A 20,720-nucleotide genomic window follows, 5' to 3' on the forward strand; every position below is an offset into this window, starting at 1 on the left:
TGGATCTGTTTTTTTCATTCCGTATGTAAATCTTTTTGGCTTAAATGAAGTTTTACCCCCCCTATTTTGAAAATTGCGGAATTTTACCTCCCCTATTTTAAAATGCGGAATCTTACCCCCCTATTTTATAATTTGTTGGATTTTGCCCCCCACCAAAAATCTGCACAAAATCTGATTCTGAGCCTCAAGTTCAAAGCTTCGCACATAACTCAATTTGGATCAATAATTCACCAAACTGGTATCGAAACGACCGCAATCGAGTTAGTTTTCCACAGAATCAAACTCCACTAAATTTGGAATTATAGAGAGAGATTAATTACCGTTTTAGTGAATGTATATTCAAATTAATTATCGTATGAAAAGCCAATATTATGTATCCAAAAAAGCCAATATTAAATTTTTATTTAATTTGTTTTATATCCACTCTACCGGTTGCTCAAACAATAAAAAAAATAAGGTACAAATCATTACACTAAAAAAACTCATTTAGACATTAAGGCCCGTTTGAATTACCTTATTTTTTAGCTTATATAAACAGCTTATGCAATATAAATTATGTTTTATTCTATTTTATAAGTCCACACTAGTGAAAATTATATTTTTATAAGTTATTTTATCGTAAACAACCTTGACAAACTTATAATACATAAAAATTTTGTAAACTATTTGCGTAAGCTAAAAATAAGCTCGGCAAAATTTATGCTACCATCTATATAAAACGAATTGGCTTAACTACACATTTGGTCCCTTACGTTTATTTTAAGTTTCAATTTGGTCCCTTACGTTTAAAAAGTATCAATTTGGTCTCATACGTTTATTTTATGTTTCAAATTAGTCATTTTCGTCAATTTTGTAGGAGTCGTATTTTACTCACCTATAATATCCATCAAAATACCCTTATTAGTGCATACAGGACAATCACTTGCACATATAGGACCACATCATCAGCATTTATGCAGAGTACTCAATTATTTCAAAGTTGCATTATTGATTGATTGATCAGTTTTTGGATCTGGAAGCAAAACCACTTCATTCTTATCCTCTATCTTCTCACATTAACCTGTTTCAAATTTTCATTTTGCAAAGTTACAAAAAAATATGGCTGAAGCTGTGATTGAAATTGTTCTTGGGAGTTTAAGTTCCCTGGCTCAAAATGAGATTGGCCTATTTCTTGGTTTTGATCAAGAATTTGAAAAGATTTCCAGCTTGCTCACTACAATCAAGGCTACTCTTGAAGATGCTGAGGAGAAACAATTCACTGATAAAGCTATACAGAATTGGCTGCAAAAGCTGAAAGATGCAGCTCATGTCCTTGATGACATCTTGGACGAGTGTGCCACTAAAGCATTGGAGTTGAAGTACAAAGGATTCAAGCATGGACTCTCTTTCTTATCCACTTTGAATCCCAAGCATGTTGCATTTCGTTACAAAGTTGCTAAGAAAATGAAGAGCATAAGGGAGAGACTCGATCAAATTGCTGAAGAAAGGAGTAAGTTTCACTTGATAGAGACGACTAGAGAGAGGAGAACTGGAGTCCCTGACTGGCGACAAACCACCTCTACCATTACTCAACCTCAAGTGTATGGGAGAGATGAAGATGTGGAAAATATTGCAGACTTTTTAGTTGGTCCTGCTGCTGATTCGGATGATTTACCAGTCTATCCAATTGTAGGCTTGGGGGGGCTTGGTAAAACAACACTTGCCCAAAGTATCTTCAACCATGACAGGGTGGTTAAAAACTTTGAACTAAGATCTTGGGTATGTGTTTCAGAAGATTTTAGTTTGAAAAGAATGACAAAATCCATTATTGAATCAATATCTGGACATGCTTGTGAGGATTTGGAACTAGATCCACTACAGAGAAAGCTTCATGACTTGCTTTACAGGAAAAAATATCTGCTTGTTTTAGACGATGTATGGGATGAAGAGCAAGAGAATTGGCAAAAGTTGAAATCTATATTGGCTTGTGGAGGAAAGGGTGCTTCGGTTATAGTCACCACTCGACTTTCAAAGGTTGCAACAATCATGGGAACAATGCCTCCTTATGAACTATCAATGTTATCTTACAATGATTGTTGGGAGTTGTTTAAACAACGGGCCTTTGGAGCAAATGAGGAAGAACTCACCGAGCTTGTGGTCATAGGGAAGGAGATAGTGCAAAAGTGTGGGGGAGTGCCTCTTGCAACAATAGCACTAGGAAGTCTCTTGCGTTTTAAAAGAGATAAAAAGGAGTGGCTCTATATCAAGGAAAGCAAGTTGTGGAGTTTACAAGGTGAGAACGTTGTCATGCCTGCCTTGAGACTAAGTTACTTGAATTTGCCAATTAAACTCAGACAATGTTTTGCCCTTTGTGCACTATTTCCCAAAGATTACATTATAGACAAGCAATTTGTAATTGAACTTTGGATTGCTAATGGCTTTATTTCATCCAATGAAATGTTGGATGCAGAAGATATAGGCAATGATGTGTGGAATGAATTATACTGGAGATCATTTTTTCAAGATATTTGGAAAGATGAATTTTTTGGCAATGTTAGTTTCAGGATGCATGATCTTGTTCACGATCTTGTTCAATCTGTTACAGAAGATGTCTATTGCATTACAGAGGACAATGGTGCACCTACCTCTAAAAGAATACGTCATATATCAATGTGTGGAAGGAATACATTTAAGGATGTCATTCGGTTTCCCAATACCGAATCTTTGAAGACCTGTATAACTCGAGATCAGTTTCTTAAAGTTCGCAACCTTTTACCAAACATTTTGAAGTGTTATTCTTTGCGATTGCTTGACTACCAATACAAAGATAATTTGTCATCTTCAATTGGTCATTTAAGATATCTAAGGTACTTGAATCTTTCTCATGGTGGCTTCAAAACTCTTCCAGAATCCTTATGTGAATTGTGGAATTTGCAGATTTTGAAGTTAGACTATTGTTCAGAACTACAAAATTTGCCAAATAATTTTACACGTTTGGAAGCTCTACAACATATATCTTTGAATGGTTGCTCCTCCTTATCAAGCTTACCTTCCTATATTAGCAAGTTAGCTTCCCTAAGGACTTTAACCATGTATATAGTTGGCAAGAAAAGAGGGTCCCTTTTGGCAGAATTGGCGCATCTAACCCTTAAAGGAGAGCTTCACCTAAAGCACCTTGAGCGAGTGAAAAATGTAACAGATTCTAAAGAAGCCAATATGTCTAGGAAGTACATAAACCATTTGCGGTTGTCATGGGGTGCAAATGAAGAATCTGAATTGCAGGAAAATGTCGAGCAGATTGCTGAAATGCTTCAACCTCATGGCCAACAACTTCAATTTCTTGGTGTAGAAGGATATAGAGGTGAACATTTTCCACAATGGATGTCTAGTCCTTCTCTAAAAGATTTGAAGCGTTTGGAACTCACGGATTGCAAAAACTGTTTATATCTAAAAGAAGAGTCCTCTAATGTTGGAATTACAGGTGGATTTATAGCTTTGGAAAATCTGTTGTTAAATAAGATGTCAAAATTGATAAGCTTTTCAAGAGATCAAGTTGCAGAAAACATGTTTACATGCCTTTCAAAACTTAAAATCACCGAGTGTCCTAATTTGTTAGGTTTGCCTTTTCTTCCAGCTCTCAAGGAGCTAAGTGTGAAAGGGAATTGCAGTTGGGAGTTGTTAAGCTCAATCCACAAACTCCATAACCTTGAATCTCTCTATCTTGGACACAATGAAGAGGTATCTTGCTTTCCAGACAATATGCTAAGTAATCTTACTTCTCTTAAAGAACTATTCATTTGGAATCACTCCAAACTTAAGTTACTCCCAATTGAAACCATTAACCCCTGTGTACTTCGGACATTGTCAATTGGAAATTGTGAGAACCTCGAGTCATTGAAAGATGAAGCATTGCAAGGGTTGCATTCTCTTGACTATTTACAAATCTTGAAATGTCCAAAGTTCAATCTTTCAGCAGGTTTTGGATACTTAACATGTCTTAAGGAATTGACAATCGGCAATTTCTCTGATATCAGTGGTTTTTCAGAGGCTTTACAACACATGACGGCTTTGGAATTCATATCATTGAGTGAACTTCCAAATCTTACATCCTTACCTGACTGTTTGGGTAACCTTGGCTTGCTTCGTGTATTAAGTATTCGTGGATGTCCGAACCTAATGTGTCTTCCAACTACCATCCAGCGTCTCAGTGGTCTTCAAAGGTTGAATATTTATGGTTGCCATCCAGAGTTAGCAAATAGATGTCAAAAGGAAACAGGGGAGGATTGGCCAAAAATAGCTCATGTGAAGTATCTTTTTATCAGTAAGTGATTTGTGTGGTTCGCTATAAATGAGTTTTTGTCCATTTTCAATTTGTGAAGTATCTTATTATCAGTAATCCTTGTTATACATCTTCAATTTTAATTAGCTTCGTTAATGAACACGTATATATATATATATATATATAGTCCATCATAAGCACTTGTAATCATATGATATAAGGGTACTTAACTAATCTATATATATATTATTCAAATTTAAAAAAGATTAAGGATTTAATTGGTAGATATCCAATCATGCTATTTTGTTATGTTAGTTTCTAACAATATCTTTAAAATTATAAAATATATGATGAAATGTGATTTGATATATCATTCAGTAAAACTTTTTTTAGTCTCACAATACAAAACTTAAAATTTGTTAAAAAAATAAAAAATAAACTCAAAATTTAAGGTAGTATGATTAAAATAAAATATTTTTTCTACAAAAAAATAATAATTTAATGATCCAACGGTTATAACTGATTAACAGTCTAAACGTTTTTTACACTGTCAGTACTCACCGAATCAAGTAAGACATTGGAAGTCTTAAAGTCTCTATAAATGACTGGTTTTTCAGCACCATGCAAGAAAGAAAGGCCTTTAGCAGCACCAATTGCAATTTTTAATCTTGTTGCCCAAGGTATTGATGTTAGTCCTGCAATAACATATAGTGGTTTTATGATATGTGTAACATATGCCTTATTAATTCATGTATAATAAAAATAAACAATGATTATGATACATACTTCTAAATAAGTGATTCTCCAAGCTTCCTCTTGGCATAAATTCATAGACAAGTAGTCTTTCTTCATCCTCACAACAATATCCAATCAACTTCACCAAATTTGGATGCCTTAACTGCCCAAGAAAAATCACTTCTGCCTGAAAACCAAGTAACCCAATATTATTTAAATCACTTCAACAAATTATAAATTTATTTAAATATTTTAATTTCTTTTCCATCAATTATTACAATATCACATTTTTAACACACTATTTTGGACAAGCATCACTAGAATGCAATCCAATAATCCATATGTCTCTCTGCTGTAAAGTACTTTATTTTTTAACAACTACAAATTTTTAATGTATGGAAATTTATTAACAAAAGAAAAAGGTACAATTTTAATATTTCTTTTTTAGATTCTAATAATAACTTTAGGTCAAAAGTAAATGACTTTTTCATTGACACAAAAAACTTAAAGACTTTGCATTAGTGTAAAAACATTAGAAACTCACTTTTTCTACACATGCTACAAATGGTTAATCGCATTTAAAATATAGTAAATTTAAGTAGATGATTAATTCAATTCACGGTCAAAATTATGGTTAATTAAATTACATTATTAACCACAATATGACAAATTTTGAAAGTGGTTTAAATTAATGATCTACTTAATTGAAATAATCACGATTTTACATGTGATTGACCATGTGTCGCATGTGTAGGAAATATTTTGTGTCTATGAAACCTTTTTGCATAATTAATACTTTTTCTCGTCCTTTTTATAAAAAAAAACAATTGACTTTTATAATACAGACAAAAAATGTCAGTTATTCAATAAATTTAAAAAATGAACTGTTTCTTATAAAAAATGACCGAAGGAAGTAAATACTTACGAGCCATTCACGATGTCCTTGTAAACCTTCAATATCCAAAAGCTTAACAGCAACAGGTTGAGCCTTCAAACCTTGTCTAAAATTATCATCTAAATAACCTTTATGAACAGTTCCAAATCCACCTTCACCAAGCAAAAAATTGCTCGAAAAATTCTGCGTAATAGCTCGAAGTTCACTCAGCTGAAAATCACACAAATCAGAACCAAAAGAAAGTGCAAGATCTTCATTGATTCGCGTCGAAGAGGAACGGCTAAGATCAGAAAAAGAAAGTCTCCTAAAAGATGGTAAAGGAGCAATGTTCTTAGAATAATCTGAACGTGAAGGTTTACATTTACTGAAATTTTTTAAGATTGTTTGGTTTTCTGTTGTGCAACAATTTGATGTAAATGGTCTCCATGGTTTTGATGATTCTTTCATTGCAAAAAGAAAATGAAGAGAATTGTGTTGAATGGTTGTGTTGTGGTGCCAAATAAATATACTAAAGATTATGTTAAGAATATAGATGGTTAGTTAATCAACTAGAGTTAGTTGATAGGTTACCAAGTTAGTTAGGAGGTTAGAAAGTTAGTTAGGGAGTTAGTTACTCCAAATTGTCCTATAAATAAGCTACTTCATTGTACATTTTACTCATTCTTTTATCAATCTATATTCATTCAATATGAATTTCTATGAGTATCTTCCTCATGAATACTCTTATGCACTCTATCTTGCCGACATCTATGATCTTTATCCCTTCGATTCCATGATTCATAACATGGTATCAGAGCGATACCCGAGGGATGAAGATGAAGATTGCGCTTCCGCTTACGATTCTGAAAGTTGTGAAGAAGAAGAAGAATCTGACGACGTTGCAATTCTCAGCACTTCTACTCAAGATCTGGAATTTTCAACTTCGCAAGATTCAATCCTTTTTGGCAGCTTCGCAAGTCCAATTATTCTGGTTCCTATTCCTTCTATTACACCATATTCTGATGGTTTCTCCATCAAGATTGGGGAGATACCTTGTTTTCTTGGTGATTCTTGTTGCAACAATGTCAATTTCATGATCACTGCTTCAGAAGAAGACAAGCATTCGAAGGATTACGAAACTGGTTTTGAACTTTCTGCAGTCAGCAAGAAATCGCAGAATCAATCCGGCGTTCAAGCGTTCTCTTCTCGGATCAAGGTCGAGCGTCAACATGACGGCGACGTCCGATTCTCGCGAGATCAAGATCAAAACAGCAAGAAAGGTGAGACGCTTTCTGATTTGCTACTGCCTTCGTCGGCGAGCATCGTTTTCATTTCTCATCATCGTGGTTTATGCATCACTGTTTTTGATCCCGGTGGAACTATGAGAATGATTTACAGTTTTGCTATTATGCTCCATATTCTGTCATTTTTCAATTCGGTTTCAATCTTTCCTTTCGATCCCGGTGGAACTTTCCTATGTCAGTGATATATTAGAAGTCAGTTCTGCATAATTGTGGATGTTGAAATAACCGTTGTTCTTGCCTTCTGTTTGGTCCTTTGTTTTCCAAACTCATACTAAGAATTCTGTTACTATGAGTTTGAGGGAGGCTGTTACAATATAGAAGTCAATTCTGCACATTTGTTCAGTTTTGGATTAGTTGGTTTTCACATTAGAGAAGGATCAGATTTTGTTAATTGGTTATTTGCTGACATTGCTTGTGTTCTTGCTTATGTGAAAATCAATTAAATATCTTTGTTTGAAGGGTTGAATTGCATCTGATCTTGAGGTTTTGATTGATTCTGCTAAGAATTGTTACATTTGGTTTATTCATGGAGTTTGGAAATTGTAATGCTCATAAGATACTTGGTAAAGGTCCTCTATTAAAATCGTTGAATACAATGCAATTTGGTATAGACAAGGTTATTTTGCACAAGAGTTGGTTCTGGTGTTTGTTTAAAGGTTTCAGTCCAATTGGAAGGTCACTTGTTGCAGACTATGGAAGGTGTTATGAGGCTAGTTGTGCAGATTTTATGTTGCTTGCTTGGAGTCTATGGTTTCGAGGAATGTATTACAAGCCAAAAATTCAATGCTTTGTTTCTTTGTTTGGATTTAGCTTTGTAATTCAAACTCAAATTGGTAAATTTCCCAATGTTGAGTTTGAGGGAGGCTGTTAAGAATATAGATGGTTAGTTAATCAACTAGAGTTAGTTGATAGGTTACCAAGTTAGTTAGGAGGTTAGAAAGTTAGTTAGGGAGTTAGTTACTCCAAATTGTCCTATAAATAAGCTACTTCATTGTACATTTTACTCATTCTTTTATCAATCTATATTCATTCAATATGAATTTCTATGAGTATCTTCCTCATGAATACTCTTATGCACTCTATCTTGCCGACATCTATGATCTTTATCCCTTCGATTCCATGATTCATAACAGATTATATAATATACTTTGAATATTTTTATTTTGGTTAGTGAAAGGGACAGAGGAATTGGGCAGAGGAAGAATGATATATTTTAATTTTTTTTCTTTAACTACTCTCTAACCACTCTAGTATACATTTGAGGGAAATTATGTTGTCATGTTTTATTTTGTTATTTATTATGTTATCTTGTTGTGTATTTAATTTGATACCTATATAGTGTTGTAGTGTGTGTATTCATGCAAAATATATACCAAAATCTTTTTGACTTTTTGGAGGATTGACTACTCCACTACTATTTTAGGTGGTCACAAATTAGATGCTTATTTTATTGGCTTGGTTACTCAAGGAATGGAGATAGTAATGCAATGTGGATGAGTGTGAACTGTTTGATTGATCTTCTATTTTTACTAAAGGTTGAAAATTATAGATTAAGTGAATTTCCAATTCTGTCTATGGAGTTGTTGGATAAGACACTCATAAGTTGGTCTTTTAAATTATGAAGTATTTAGATTTTTCAATAAGTGATATCAGAGTTTGAATGATTTGGTTGGGGTGTGGGCGTGGGCGTGACATCCTTGTATTTTGATCAAATATAGCTAGGATGTGGGAGACGAGAGATTGTTGAGTTCAAATATGAGTATTTAGCCTCACATCGATTATGAATGTAGAAACTGATGAATATATAAAAGAGATGAGACGACACACATTGCTAATGTCTAAAGATATCAGGTGGCAATGTGGTATCACATTCTCTTATGATCTTAAAATATTGACTCGTTGTTGCTTTCAACGCTCCCTCAAATCTCCAACCAACATAACTCTATATACAAATTATACAATAGTATGTGAATATATATATTTTTTTTATGTTATGTAGTGGCTAGAATTTCACCCTTAAGTAAGATAAATAAGTGAAGTGTTCGGGATTCGAACTTCAACTCTTACATATAAAATAAGATGTCATTATACCAACCGAGTTATGCTCACGAATACCATATATGCGTATTTTTATTATAATATTAGCAGTATATTTATTTATGTACTATATATATTCCTCTAAAATGCATTGTAGAGATGTGAAATCCAAAAAATGTATTGGTTATAATTATTGGCACAACAAATGATTTTAAATTGTTAAATTTGTGATTGGTTAGAACCTTATCTGATCCATTAGTGTGCATTCTTCTAATAATATCAATTTTTGATGCTATCCAAACTTTTCAATTCATAATAGTTAATTAATTTATGTAAATGGATCATATTAAGAAAACATAATTTCACCTCTTAGAATAGAATAAATATATATGTATGCTAATAATGATTTGGTAACCTAAGAAACGTATAAACAAGAACAGTGACGAAGGGAATGATAGCATCAATTTATGTCTTTATTCAGAAATGCAACTACTGAAGAGTAACAAATTGTGTGTTATGCAAAGAGGAGTGGTTAAGAATTTGAAATGCTGGATAACATATTGAACAGTTTAGTCCAAAAAAACTACATTATAATTATATATATAATATAATATAATATAAAAAGGATGTGAAAATTGAAGAAAAGAAAAACAAATATTGAATGAGGTATTCACACTAGTACTCTGACTCCAATTTCAAATTTTAATTATCAAATAGAAATGCATAGATCAGTTTAATGTTATTTATAATCAAAGTTTGAAAATTTTGGTCACGGCTGCATCATTTGATCATTCAGATTCTCAGAAGAAGAAGCATGACAAATCCAATTTTAGGACCCAACATACACAAGAGGTATTAAGCCACTTAGGAATATCACCAAATGAGCCAAACGAATGTTGCAAAAAAGTTCATTAGAATTTCTTTTGTCACATTTTAAACTTTTCTCGCGTGTCTCCTGAATTTCTAAAAAAACGATGCTTGAGTTTTAAAACTCGAGCATCTAATTTACACGTTTAAGTTTTAAAACTCGAATGTCCCTTAGACATATCTGAAATTTTAAAATTTTATACGTTCAAGTTCTATAATTCAAACTGAAATTTAAGGAGACATTCACGTTTTAGAATTCAAAACAAATTTCTCAATTTCTAGTTCTTTAATGTGATTTGTAAACAGATTGTTTAATTTCTAGTTCTAGAACTTGAGCAGTTTGTTTATGTAATTTAAGATATTGATGCTCCTCATTATTTTCATGTTAACGCGAAGCCAAATATTGCACCTAAATTTGTGGATGCTCCCACTGATAGGAAACCAGACATTGCAACTAAGCTTTATGTGCAATGTCTGACTTTGCATCAGCAGAAAATTCATGAGGAGCGTCAATATTCGAAACACGTAAACAACTTAAGAAACCAGAATTGTCTCAGTAAAAACGAGATTCAAGTTCTAGAATCCAAATAAGTTGCTTGAGTTCTAGAACTTGAACATATAAAATTTTAAAATTCCACATATGTATAGAGGACGTTCGAGTTTTAGAAATTATATGGTCGAGTTCTAGAATTTGAATAGAGTATTTTTGAAAATTCAAAGTGGTGCAAAAATGTTAGGGGTGAAAAGAGAAATTCTTGAAGATGATAACAACACTAAAAAAGGCCCATATTCAAATATTTCCACCAGCCTCGTAATTGGGCCAGAAGCAAAAGGGAAGTCCAGATTTTTTTTCCTACCCCAACAATTATAACTTTACCCCAACATTTTGTGTGAACTACCTATTTTACCCTTATATATAAACTAAAACATAAACATTTTATTTTATTTTTTTTTAAATTTTTCCGGTATTCATAAAAAAAATAGTATAGTAAAATTTAAGAAAACAAACCAGAAAACATTTATTAAGTTTTCCAGTATACATTTTGTGTGAAATTTTTTCTTTGCATTCTCCATATTTATCTTATGTTGCTTAATCCTCATCCATTAACCCAATCTCTCCAATAACCTCAATTTCGGAAGTCCATTATGTCACCAAGCCCCCACTAGGAGGAAAATTTCTCATCGCACTACCCATTTTCTCACCGCACCCCTGGAAATTTCATTTTTGCCCTTGCTCAAAAAATTCGGAACGCGTTTTCCGAATTTTTTTAGTTCAAATTTGAAAAAAATTCGGAAAACACATTCCGAAGTTGTTTTTGAAGGCAAAAAAAATTCGGAAAATGCGTTCCGAATTTTTTGAGCAAGGGCAAAAATGGAATTTCCAGGGGTGTGGTGAGAAAATGGGGTAGTGCGATGAGAAATTTTCCACTAGGAGGGTAAAATTCTCTTCTCCGCCCAAGACTCTTTTTCTTCCAAAAAAGATTTTTTTGGTCATGCATAAAAAGTTCAGAAAATATTTTTCGAGTTTAATTTTTTCTTTTGGTAGGAAAAGAGGGCTAATGCCCATATTTTTCGAATTTTTTGTAGTGTAAAATATTATTTTCAACAGTAAAATTTTTTAGAAAATACATTCCGAATTATTTTAGTAAGAGGAAAAATATATTTTTTGTAAGAAAAAAAGAGTTCTTTAGAAGATTTGTCCCTGAGAAGTTAACTCCCGCTCTGCTTAGTTGACACCCAATCGCTGGATCTGTTTTTTTCATTCCGTATGTAAATTTTTTTGGCTTAAATGCAGTTTTACTCCCCCTATTTTGAAAATTGCGGAATTTTATCCCCCTATTTTAAAATGTGGAATTTTACCCCCCTATTTTATAATTTGTTGGATTTTGCCCCCCACCAAAATTCTGCACAAAATCTGCTTCTGAGCCTCAAGTTCAAAGTTTCGCACAAAATTCAATTTGGATCAATAATTCACCAAACTGGTACCGAAACGACCGCAATCGAGTTAGTTTTCCACAGAATCAAACTCCACTAAATTTGGAGTTACAAAGAGAGATTAATTACCGTTTTAATGAATGTATGTTCAAATTAATTATCGTATGAAAAGCCAATATTATGTATCAAAAAAGCCAATATTAAATTTTTATTTAATTTGTTTTATATCCACTCTACCGGTTGCTCAAACGATAAAAAAATAATGTAGAAATCATTACACTAAAAAAACTCATTTAGACATTTCTATAGGAGATACTCTAATTGCAACTAAACATTCGGGCCCGTTTGAATTACCTTATTTTTTAGCTTATATAAACAGTTTATGCAATATAAATTATGTATTATTCTATTTTATAAGTCCACACTAGTGAAAATTATATTTTTATAATCTATTTTATCGTAAACTACCTTGACAAACTTATAATAATACATAAAAATTGTGTAAACTATTTGCGTAAGCTAAAAATAAGCTTGGCAAAATTTATGCTACCATCTATATAAAACGAATTGGCTTAACTACATATTTGGTCCCTTACATTTATTTTAGGTTTCAATTTGGTCTCTTACGTTTAAAAAGTATCAATTTAGTCTCTTACGTTTATTTTAGGTTTCAAGTTAATCATTTTCGTCAATTTTGTACAAGTCGTATTTTACTCACCTATAATATCCATTAAAATTCCCTTATTAGTGCATACAGGACAATCACTTGCACATATAGGACCACATCTCAGCATTTATGTAGAGTACTCAATTATTTCAAAGTTGCATTATTGATTGATTGATCAGTTTTTGGATCTCGAAGCAAAACCACTTCATTCTTATCCTATCTTCTCACATTAACCTGTTTCAAATTTTCATTTTGCAAAGTTACAAAACATGGCTGAAATTTAGTTAGGTCATACGTATGTACATAGTAATAAATAAAATTCAATACAGTATCATATTATATTTATATAAAAATAAAAAAAAAATATTGAATTAATTTTACGTATAAGATATCAGTATTCAACCAAACCACAAAATTACCAACAAATTTTACATAAGTTTAAAAGAGTAAAAATAAAAATATCAAAAGAATTATTGAGTGGCAGTCACAAAGCAACTTTCTTCGACTTTTCCTCATATTTTTTAGCGTGTTGATTAATCCATATATAGGACAGCAACTTTCTTTGACCACATATTCAGCATTTATTCCAAATTTGCATTATTGAGTGAGCAGTTTTGGATCCAATAAGTTCGCGCAAAACAACTTATTGCTTATCCTCTTGCTTCACACATAAACTTGTTTCAAATTTTCATTTTGCAAAGTTACAAAAAAATATGGCTGAAGCTGTGATTGAAATTGTTCTTGGGAGTTTAAGTTCCCTGGCTCAAAATGAGATTGGCCTATTTCTTGGTTTTGATAAAGAATTTGAAAAGATTTCCAGCTTGCTCACTACAATCAAGGCTACTCTTGAAGATGCTGAGGAGAAACAATTCACTGATAAAGCTATACAGAATTGGCTGCAAAAGCTGAAATATGCAGCTCATGTCCTTGATGACATCTTGGACGAGTGTGCCACTAAAGCATTGGAGTTGAAGTACAAAGGATTCAAGCATGGACTCTCTTGCTTATCCTCTTTGAATCCTAAACATGTTGCATTTCGTTACAAAGTTGCTAAGAAAATGAAGAGCATAAGGGAGAGACTCGATCAAATTGCTGAAGAAAGGAAGTTTCACTTGCCAGAGACGGCTAGAGAGAGGAGAACTGGAGTCCCTGACCGGCGACAAACCACCTCTACCATTACTCAACCTCAAGTGTATGGAAGAGATGAAGATGTGAAAAAAATTGCAGACTTTTTAGTTGGTCCTGCTGCTGATTCGGATGATTTATCAGTCTATCCAATTGTAGGCTTGGGGGGGCTTGGTAAAACAACACTTGCCCAAAGTATCTTCAACCATGACAGGGTGGTTAAACACTTTGAACTAAGATCTTGGGTATGTGTTTCAGAAGATTTTAGTTTGAAAAGAATGACAAAATCCATTATTGAATCAATATCTGGACATGCTTGTGAGGATTTGGAACTAGATCCACTACAGAGAAAGCTTCATGACTTGCTTTACAGGAAAAAGTATCTGCTTGTTTTAGACGATGTATGGGATGAAGAGCAAGAGAATTGGCAAAAGTTGAAATCTATATTGGCTTCTGGAGGAAAGGGTGCTTCGGTTATAGTCACCACTCGACTTTTGAAGGTTGCAACAATCATGGGAACAATGCCTCCTCATGAACTATCAATGTTATCTTACAATGATTGTTGGGAGTTGTTTAAACAACGGGCCTTTGGAGCAAACGAGGAAGAACTCACCGAGCTTGTGGTCATAGGTAAGGAGATAGTGCAAAAGTGTGGGGGAGTGCCTCTTGCAACAATAGCACTAGGAAGTCTCTTGCGTTTTAAAAGAGATAAAAAGGAGTGGCTCTATATCAAGGAAAGCAAGTTGTGGAGTTTACAAGGTGAGAACGTTGTCATGCCTGCCTTGAGACTAAGTTACTTGAATTTGCCAATTAAACTCAGACAATGTTTTGCCCTTTGTGCACTATTTCCCAAAGATTACATTATAAACAAGCAATTTGTAATTGAACTTTGGATTGCTAATGGCTTTATTTCATCCAATGAAATGTTGGATGCAGAAGATATAGGCAATGATGTGTGGAATGAATTATACTGGAGATCATTTTTTCAAGATATTAGGAAAGATGAATTTTTTGGCAATGTTTTGAGTTTCAAGATGCATGATCTTGTTCACGATCTTGCTCAATCTATTACAGAAGATGTCTATTGCATTACAGAGGACAGTGTCGCACCGATGTCTAAAAGAATACGTCATATCTCAATTTATAGAAGCAAGGAATTTGAGGAAGTCATCCAGTTACCAAATACCAAATCTTTGAAGACCTATATATCTCTTGGCTCTATTGATGCGTACAAACTTTCACCTCATTTACTAGAATGCTATTCTTTACGCGTGCTTGAGTATATGAATAGGAAAAAGTTGTCATCCTCAATTGGCCATTTAAGATATTTAAGGTACTTGAATCTTTCTTATGGCGACTTCAAAACTCTTCCAGAATCTTTATGTGAATTGTGGAATTTACAAATTTTAAAGTTAGACTGTTGTACAAAACTACAAAATTTGCCTAATAATTTGACACGCTTGGAATCTCTACAACATATATCTTTGATTGGTTGCTCCTCATTATCAAGCTTACCCTCCAATATTAGCAAGTTAACTTCCCTAAGGACTTTAACCATGTATATAGTTGGGAAGAAAAGAGGTTCCCTTTTGGCAGAATTGGCGCAGCTAAACCTTAAAGGAGAGCTTCACCTAAAGCACCTTGAGCGAGTGAAAAATGTAACAGATTCTAAAGAAGCCAATATGTCTAGAAAGTACTTAAACGATTTGCGGTTGTCATGGGGTGCAAATGAAGAATCTGATTTGCAGGAAAATGTCGAGCAGATTGCTGAAATGCTTCAACCTCATGCCCAACAACTTCAATTTCTTGGTGTAGAAGGATATAGAGGTGAACATTTTCCACAATGGATGTCTAGTCCTTCTTTAAAAGATTTGGAACTCAGGGATTGCAAAAACTGTTTATATCTAAAAGAAGAGTCCTCTAATGGTGGAATTGCAGGTGGATTTATAGCTTTGGAAAATCTATTGTTAAATAAGATGTCAAAATTGATAAGCTTTTCAAGAGATCAGGTTGCAGAAAACATGTTTACATGCCTTTCAAAACTTAAAATCATCGGGTGTCCTAATTTGTTAGGTTTGCCTTTTCTTCCAGCTCTCAAGGAGCTAAGTGTGAAAGGGAATTGCAGTTGGGAGTTGTTAAGCTCAATCCACAAACTCCATAACCTTGAATCTCTCTATCTTGGACACAATGAAGAGGTATCTTGCTTTCCAGACAATATGCTAAGTAATCTTACTTCTCTTAAAGAATTAATGATTAGGAATCACTCCAAACTTAAGTTACTCCCAATTGAAACCATTAACCCCTGTGTACTCTGGAGATTGTCAATTGAAAATTGTGAGAACCTGGAGTCATTGAAAGATGAAGCATTGCAAGGGTTGCATTCTCTTGAGCATTTAGAAATCCAGAGATGTCCAAAGTTCAATCTTTCAGCAGGTTTTGGATACTTAACATGTCTTAAGGAATTGAGAATCGGAAATATCTCTGATATGAGTGGTTTTTCAGAGGCTTTACAACACATGACGGCTTTGGAATTCATATCATTGAGTGAACTTCCAAATCTTACATCCTTACCTGACTGTTTGGGTAACCTTGGCTTGCTTCGTGAATTAAGTATTGCTGGATGTCCGAACCTAATGTGTCTTCCAACTACCATCCAGTGTCTCAGTGGTCTTCAAACTTTGCATATTAATGGTTGCCATCCAGAGTTAGCAAATAGATGTGAAAAGGAAACAGGGGAGGATTGGCCAAAAATAGCTCATGTGAAGTATCTTTATATCTGTAAGTGATTTGTGTGGTTCGCTATAAATGAGTTTGTCCTCAATATCCTTGTTATATACATCTTCATGTGTTTAAACTTAGAATTTCAAATTCAATTTTAATTACCTTCGTTAATGAACACGTATATATATAGTCCATCATAAGCACTTGTCATCATATGATATAAGGGTACTTAACTAATCTATATATATATATATTATTCAAATTTAAAAAAGATTAAGGATTTAATTGGTAGATATCTACTCACGCTATTTTTCTATGTTACTTTCTAAAAATATCTTTTAAATTATAAAACATATGATGTGGAATGTGATTTGAGAGTATATCTGTAAAACTTTTTTTAGTCTCACAATGCAAAAAAAAAAAACTCAAAATTTAAGTGGACATATAATTTAAAGTGTCCAACATCAATTATAAGGTAAATGATTTGTGTGGTTAGCTATAGAAGTTTTTTTTTTTCTTCATGTTTATCTTACTCAATTGTTCTTCTTTTATAGATGAAAATGATAATTACTAAATTATAAATGAAGCATATGTGTGATCCATTCAGCATGAGTTCCTTCAATCTGAGCAAACAAAGAGTTCAGCGTATGTACAGTCCTCATATCCTTTACTTTTTAATTCCTTGTGTACTTGGTTTAACTGTTTTGCTATTAATGTGTTAAAAGTTATGAAGTTAATACTGCCAAGAGAGTGTTATAAAAATGAATTACGTTCATTTTTAAGAACTTCTCTTTGGTACAACTTCTCTTTTAGAACTGCATCACTACAGTCACTCTAATTGGGCTGGATGCCCGGATTAGCGCTGTTCCATCAGCGGATATTGATTCTTTTTAGGAGATTCTTTGATCAATCGCCGCTGAAAGAAGCAATCCACCATTGCTTGTTCAATTTATGAAGCGGAATATCGTGCATTGGCTTCAGCCACCCGTAAATTATAGTGGCTATGTTATTATCTTGTTGATTTGGGAGTTGTGTTTTCTAAACTGGCTTAATTTATACTGTGATAACAAAAGTGCTTTTTGTATTGCAGCTAACCCCATCTTTCACAAATGGACAGAACATATTATTGAGATTGATTGTCAATGGTACGAGTACGAGAGAAGCTTTCCATTCGACCTCATGAAGTTGCTGCCAATTTCTTCATCAAATCAAATAGCAAATCATTTCATCAAAGCTCTTCCTCCACAATCTTTCTTCCATCCCATTGCCAATCTTAGACTTGTGGGCTGTGGCACACTATTACAAAATAAGTAGTTAGTTAGTTAGTTCCCTTTCTGTTACAAAGTTAGTTAGAGAGAATTTGAATTGGTTATGCATTTTTATATGTTCTTCTCCTATAGACAGAATTTGTATTAATTACTTACTGAATCATTGAATAATGTTGTTTTCATGTTGATTTCTCTCCATGATCCGAGTGAGTTCTTAGTTCATATCAACACATTATAATTTAATTAATAAAAATTACATAAAAAAAAAAAAACAAAACATTGAAATTTCTTAGCAAATAATGTTTATAAATATACACTTTCAACCGATGTTTATAAATATACACTTTCGGAATTCTTTTTACCCAAACTCCACTATCATGACCAATGTTTAATTTTACCACCGAATCAGTTTCATTTGATCTGTTTCATGATTTTAAGTTTTGCGTTATAATCACTATAACAAGCTTTATCTTGAATTTTATTTATTTTGTAATATTATACTTATATTGAATATTAACATTCAATATTTGATGTAGAGTAATAAGTCGGAGTAGCAAACAAGTTCTTCAATAACCAAGTTATTTATTGGCTTAATTTCCACCTTGTTGCGTTGTTCCTTTTGGCAGGTTTTGCATTGTTTAACTGCCTCTTTGGCTACTGTGGAGTGTGAACGGTGTTCTTGGAATTAGCTTCTTCTAGGAAGGCACCCACCATGTGATTGCGTTGTTTCTTATATTGCCTCTTGTAGTTTCTATATTTCTATATTGCCTCTCTTGAATCTTTTAATGTGTAAAATTTGATTTGAGTTTTTCTTTATAGAGCAAAAGAATTGTTATATATAGCCCACCATAAATATCTCAAATTTTATTTTGAATTTTTACCAAAAAAAATGTAAACAAGTTTTGATCATCAAATATTTTCTATCACAATTTTTTATTATTGTTTTATGTCAACTCATGTGTAGTTCGAAATTATGAAATTTATTCGCCATCATATTTAGTACATAACAGAATGCTAGTATATTGCAAGAGTTTAATTTTTTTTTTTTTACAAAGGATGAATTCAATGTGAACTTTTTAGTTCATTTAAATCATCTTATTATTAAAAAATTCTAAATTTGTGCAGAAGAGATTATTATAATACTATAATATGAATACAAAAATTCATTCAAAAATATTAAGAGTATGCATTATTTGATTTAAAAATATAAGAACAAAAAATTCGGAAGTAAAATATTTAGAAGACCAAAATTTATTGAATATTTTTAAGAAATAAAAATAAAATGTAAGATATTATTCAGCGTGTGAGTGCATATAGGAACAGATCATATTCAGCATCTATGCACAAATAGTCAACTATTCCAGAGTTGCATTATTTTGGATCTAATAACCCGCTTCATTCGTATCCTCTTGCTTCGCAGATTAACCCTGTTTCAAATTTTCATTTTGCAAAATTACAAAAAAAAAAAAAACATGGCTGAAGCTGTGATTGAAACTGTTCTTAGGAGTTTAAGTTCACTGGCTCAAAAGGAGATTGGCCTATTTCTTGGTTTTGATCAAGAATTTGAAAAGATTTCCAGCTTGCTCACTACAATCAAGGCTACTCTTGAAGATGCTGAGGAGAAACAATTCACTGATAAAGCTATACAGGATTGGCTGCAAAAGCTGAAAGATGCAGCTCATGTCCTTGATGACATCTTGGACGAGTGTGCCACTAAAGCAGTGGAGTTGAAGTACAAAGGATTCAAGCATGGACTCTCTTTCTTATCCTCTTTGAATCCTAAACATGTTGCATTTCGTTACAAAGTTGCTAAGAAAATGAAGAGCATAATGGAGAGACTCGATCAAATTGCTGAAGAAAGGAAGTTCACTTGCCAGAGACGGCTAGAGAGAGGAGAACTGGAGTCCCTTACAAAATAAGTAGTTAGTTAGTTAGTTCACTTTCTGTTACAAAGTTAGTTAGAGAGAATTTGAATTGGTTATGCATTTTTCTATGTTCTTCTCTTATAGACAGAATTTGTATTAATTACTTACTGAATCATTGAATAATGTTGTTTTCATGTTGATTTCTCTCCATGATCCGTGTGAGTTCTTAGTTCATATCAACACATTATAATTTCATTAATAAAAATTATGTAAAAAAAAAACATTGAAATATCTTAGCAAATAATGTTTATACACTTCACAAATATTTCTTGTAATCACAGTTTATATCTAATTAACCCCTATACCTCTTTCTCCTTGTTATCACTAAGAATTGAGTTGATTGTATAAGAATCAATTCTAGATGATTCCTGTTTCACCCATTGTACAACCCTCTCTGCTTCAGTACATACTTTCTTCTCCTCTTTCAATGCTTTCTTCAGCCTCTTTTCTTGTTCTTTGACAGAAAAATTGCTCATATCAGATAATATTTCATCGTTCGTTTTCCATTCAACATGGTCTGAACTTGAAACTCCTCTGCTTTTGTTATTTCTTGCAACAACACCTTTCTTGGTGGAGAAGCAAAAACAACATGAAGTTGATCCTTGTGAGTACTCTGGTTCCATGTCATATATATGTGGATTAATATTGGTGCATAAAAGTAAAACTAACAGTTTTTTGAAAACTTACTTATGCATAATTTTGTTGATATTATTTGATCTCTCTATATGAATGCAACAATATATTTTCTTCTCTTCTCTGTGTAAACATAAAATATATATCCCATCAAATTTCACAATACCAAAAACACAAAAAATCACATTTAATCGGAGTACACATTCCACAAAATCAGCACACACAAAACAACCAACTTATAAAGAAATTAAACAAACTAAATCCATAATAATCAGACTTCAGAGTAAGTTAATTAAAAAGTATATATTTTGCCACTTTCAAACTCTAATGGTAACACCATGTTAAGCGTGTATTTGTCATTAGAGTCCCAC

The 20,720-nt window shown here is 32.9% G+C and overlaps 4 protein-coding genes across 5 annotated transcripts; 2 read left to right on the forward strand and 2 right to left on the reverse strand.

Moving 5' to 3' along the window:
• The first annotated feature begins 1,042 nt into the window (after positions 1-1,042).
• LOC123907553 (putative disease resistance protein RGA4) lies at positions 1,043-17,979 on the forward strand. Of its 2 annotated transcripts, none has more exons than XM_045957867.1 (2): positions 1,043-3,404; positions 15,685-16,603. In XM_045957867.1, the coding sequence occupies exons 1-2, from the start codon at positions 1,099-1,101 to the stop codon at positions 16,586-16,588; spliced, it is 3,210 nt and encodes a 1,069-aa protein (XP_045813823.1). In that variant the 5' UTR covers positions 1,043-1,098; the 3' UTR covers positions 16,589-16,603. The 2 variants fall into 2 exon arrangements, 1 of the variants encoding a protein (XP_045813823.1); XR_006809269.1 differs by lacking the exon at positions 1,043-3,404 and adding an exon at positions 17,614-17,979 and having other exon boundaries at positions 13,237-17,168.
• LOC123907556 (probable serine/threonine-protein kinase PBL15) lies at positions 4,519-8,403 on the reverse strand. Its single transcript, XM_045957871.1, has 4 exons — positions 8,310-8,403; positions 5,919-6,407; positions 5,045-5,180; positions 4,519-4,953 (listed from the first exon to the last, which is right to left on the reverse strand). The coding sequence occupies exons 2-4, from the start codon at positions 6,333-6,335 to the stop codon at positions 4,790-4,792; spliced, it is 717 nt and encodes a 238-aa protein (XP_045813827.1). The 5' UTR covers positions 6,336-6,407; positions 8,310-8,403; the 3' UTR covers positions 4,519-4,789.
• Positions 17,980-19,263: 1,284 nt separating the features above from the next.
• Positions 19,264-19,710, forward strand: LOC123904264 (putative disease resistance protein RGA3). The gene has a single exon (XM_045953948.1). It carries the CDS (start codon positions 19,264-19,266, stop codon positions 19,708-19,710), a length of 447 nt encoding a protein of 148 aa, XP_045809904.1.
• A 102-nt stretch (positions 19,711-19,812) lies between these two features.
• LOC123907558 lies at positions 19,813-20,464 on the reverse strand. The gene is made up of 2 exons (XM_045957873.1): positions 20,022-20,464; positions 19,813-19,881 (listed from the first exon to the last, which is right to left on the reverse strand). The coding sequence occupies exons 1-2, from the start codon at positions 20,337-20,339 to the stop codon at positions 19,813-19,815; spliced, it is 387 nt and encodes a 128-aa protein (XP_045813829.1). The 5' UTR covers positions 20,340-20,464.
• Positions 20,465-20,720: the final 256 nt, after the last annotated feature.

Source organism: Trifolium pratense, linkage group LG2 (assembly GCF_020283565.1).
Source record: "Trifolium pratense cultivar HEN17-A07 linkage group LG2, ARS_RC_1.1, whole genome shotgun sequence".
Classification (NCBI taxonomy): Eukaryota; Viridiplantae; Streptophyta; class Magnoliopsida; order Fabales; family Fabaceae; genus Trifolium; species Trifolium pratense.

Bases quoted from the DNA above. Each gene is read 5' to 3' on its own strand.
- LOC123907553 (XM_045957867.1), top strand. From the start codon at position 1,099: ATGGCTGAAGCTGTGATTGAAATTGTTCTTGGGAGTTTAAGTTCCCTG. The intron at 3,405-15,684 runs GGATTGCAAAAA...TTTGGAACTCAG, and splicing joins TTGAAGCGTTTGGAACTCAC to GGATTGCAAAAACTGTTTAT.
- LOC123907558 (XM_045957873.1), bottom strand. From the start codon at position 20,339: ATGGAACCAGAGTACTCACAAGGATCAACTTCATGTTGTTTTTGCTTC. The intron at 19,882-20,021 runs GTATAGGGGTTA...ATATGAACTAAG, and splicing joins GTGATAACAAGGAGAAAGAG to AACTCACACGGATCATGGAG.
- LOC123907556 (XM_045957871.1), bottom strand. From the start codon at position 6,335: ATGAAAGAATCATCAAAACCATGGAGACCATTTACATCAAATTGTTGC. The intron at 5,181-5,918 runs GTAAGTATTTAC...CTTGGTTTTCAG, and splicing joins AAGGACATCGTGAATGGCTC to GCAGAAGTGATTTTTCTTGG. The intron at 4,954-5,044 runs GTATGTATCATA...ATGTTATTGCAG, and splicing joins GGAGAATCACTTATTTAGAA to GACTAACATCAATACCTTGG.
- LOC123904264 (XM_045953948.1), top strand. From the start codon at position 19,264: ATGGCTGAAGCTGTGATTGAAACTGTTCTTAGGAGTTTAAGTTCACTG.